Source organism: Petromyzon marinus, chromosome 21, assembly GCF_048934315.1.
Source record: "Petromyzon marinus isolate PM22_M1 ecotype Great Lakes invasive population chromosome 21, UKy_Petmar_22M1.pri1.0, whole genome shotgun sequence".
Classification (NCBI taxonomy): domain Eukaryota; kingdom Metazoa; phylum Chordata; class Hyperoartia; order Petromyzontiformes; family Petromyzontidae; genus Petromyzon; species Petromyzon marinus.
Window position 1 is genome coordinate 15,366,333 of NC_133687.1, and position 2,340 is coordinate 15,368,672.

The 2,340-nt window shown below is 66.8% G+C and overlaps 1 protein-coding gene across 1 annotated transcript; it reads left to right on the forward strand.

Annotated features, from left to right (window-relative positions):
• The first annotated feature begins 1,045 nt into the window (after positions 1-1,045).
• On the forward strand, positions 1,046-1,977 carry LOC142925596 (uncharacterized). Its single transcript, XM_076068649.1, has one exon. The coding sequence runs from the start codon at positions 1,046-1,048 to the stop codon at positions 1,907-1,909; it is 864 nt and encodes a 287-aa protein (XP_075924764.1). The 3' UTR covers positions 1,910-1,977.
• The last annotated feature ends 363 nt before the right edge of the window (positions 1,978-2,340 follow it).

Below are 2,340 nucleotides of genomic sequence, written 5' to 3' on the forward strand. Positions count from 1 at the left end.
GTTTAAGGGCACATCGAGCATCGCGGGCCCCGTGTGATTGACGACTTTGACCTGTGTCAGACCGAGCTGACCACTCACTAATCGCAATGAGTGTGCCGCCACCTACTGGACAGAGTGCGCGACTGCACTGCGCGTGGTGGTGCGTGCAGGCCAGACCGCCGGTTCGTTGGCCAGTCAATGGGTGAGTGAGTGGACGAATGGTGAGTGTGCATCACATTAAAGCTACTTTTGTGGGAAGTCAACAGCGGTATGTCCAGACTGGCCCTCGCCACGGGAATGTGTAATTTCCACCGTTCGCTTCTGGGCTGCCAACGTAGAGGAATGGCTCCCTCCCCCCAATGTCCAACGAGCGTGGGTGAACTTTGATGCCCGCTGCGTTGTCTCGGCGCAGGGGTCCGCAATCAGAATAACAAGAAGAGGCATTATTTTTTCGAATTCGGTAAAACAACTGCATATTTCAAGAGCCGCAAATGCGTGTGAATAGCAGAGAGGGCGGTCCTGGATAAAGAACGCGTCACGAAGCAGTCCTTGACGAGCCAACGCACGCGGCTCCGCAGCCAAAGGCTGCCGAACCCCCCCCCTGTCTTGGCGGACCGCTGTCGCAAAGGTGCTTTGCGATATTTTTTCAATTCGCTGCTTTTGCAGTCAAACTTGCACGAGTTTTATCACAAGGGACGAACTTCGCCAATATCACGCGAGTCGGGAGAGTTCATTTGACCGTAACCCTCATTGCGTTTCTCTCCCCTTCTCCCCGACCTTCACCCCGACCTCTGCTCCTTCACCACAATTCTCTTACCCCCACCACCCCCACCACCACCGCCCGCAGTCGTCCCAGGCGTTACGCGCGCTCTCGGGGTTCCTCCTGGTGGTCGTGCTGGCTCTGTACGCGGCTAGCCGGCGGGGCTCCCTGCAGCCCGGGACTCTCGGGAGCGCCGCGCGCCCCCAGCCGCCCACGCGCGCCACGGCCACCGCGGCCACCGCGGCCACGGCGTCGGGCCGCGGCGGTGCGGCCGCGGCCCCGCGCGTCACCGTCTCCCTCGCCGAGATGAGGGAGCTGGCGCTCGCCGCGGCGGCCGAGGCCGAGGCGGCCGCGGGACGACCCGGGCCGGCGGCCGCAGCGGCCACGCGGCCCGGGTCGCGGCCCCCTCGGCCCCTGGCGGCGCGGCCTCTCGTGCCTCCGGCGCGCGATCCGCTGTCGGCCCGCGTGCTGCTGAGCGCGCGGCCGCCCCGAGGGCCCCCGCTGCCCTTCGTGCTGCAGGAGCTGTCGCTGAGGGGCGCCGCCGCCGCCACCGCGCGGCCGCGGTGGGGCGCGGACCCGGAGGGGAACGCGACGCGGCCGAGAGGCCGCGCGCCGCGGGGCTCGGACGACGCGACGCTCGCGGGAGCCGAGAGCCCCACGCGCTCGGAGCCTGAGCCACGCGCGGCAGGCCGGTTAGACGGCGGCGACGGCGACGACGGTGACGAGTACGATGAGGAGTATGAGGAGGAGGGTGACGCAGAACCCTTCGAAGCCACGGGGCATCCTCGACGGAGGCCGCGCGCCCGACGTCAGGCGGCCGAGCGGCGGCCCCCGCACCGCGCCGAGCTGGCCGTGTGCGACAGCGAGAACGTGTGGGTGACGGACAAGGCGCACGCCGTGGACCTCAAGGGCCACAACGTGACCGTGCTGAGCGACATCCGCGTGGAGGGCACCGCGCTGCGCCAGTACTTCTTCGAGACGCGCTGCCGCGCCTCCCGCCACACGCGCGACGGCTGCCGCGGCATCGACCGCGCCCACTGGAGCTCGCAGTGCCGGACCGTGCAGTCGTTCGTGCAGGCGCTCACGAGCAAGGGAGGTCGCAACCTGGGCTGGCGGTGGATCCGCATCGACACGGCGTGCGTGTGCGCGCTGAGCCAGCGGCGGCCGTGACGGGCGATCGCGAGGAGCGGGAGGCCCACGCGAGACCAGAGAGAGTGAAGGTCGGAGCGGGGGGGGGGGGGGGGATGGTGCCCCCCCCCCGCCGCCCCTCTCCTCACCCCCCCCAGCCCTGGGGTGTGGAAACTTTTACCGAGGGCCGAATGTGACTTTGAAATCACCTTATACGGGACCAACATCATCATCAGCAGCATCATCAACAACACCACCATTATCAACCACAAACAACAACAACAGCCGCCATTCGCGACTAAGTAGCGGCACGTCACCACGGCGCTTTGTGCCAGGCTAGGTGCACCTTGAGGCTATCGCGTGAAGTGTCGAAAGCTAGCTGGCAGGAGGTCACGGGACAGACCCAGGCGCCGTGGGCTGACTGACTGAGATTATCAGCACGCACACACACACGCACGCACACACGCACACAT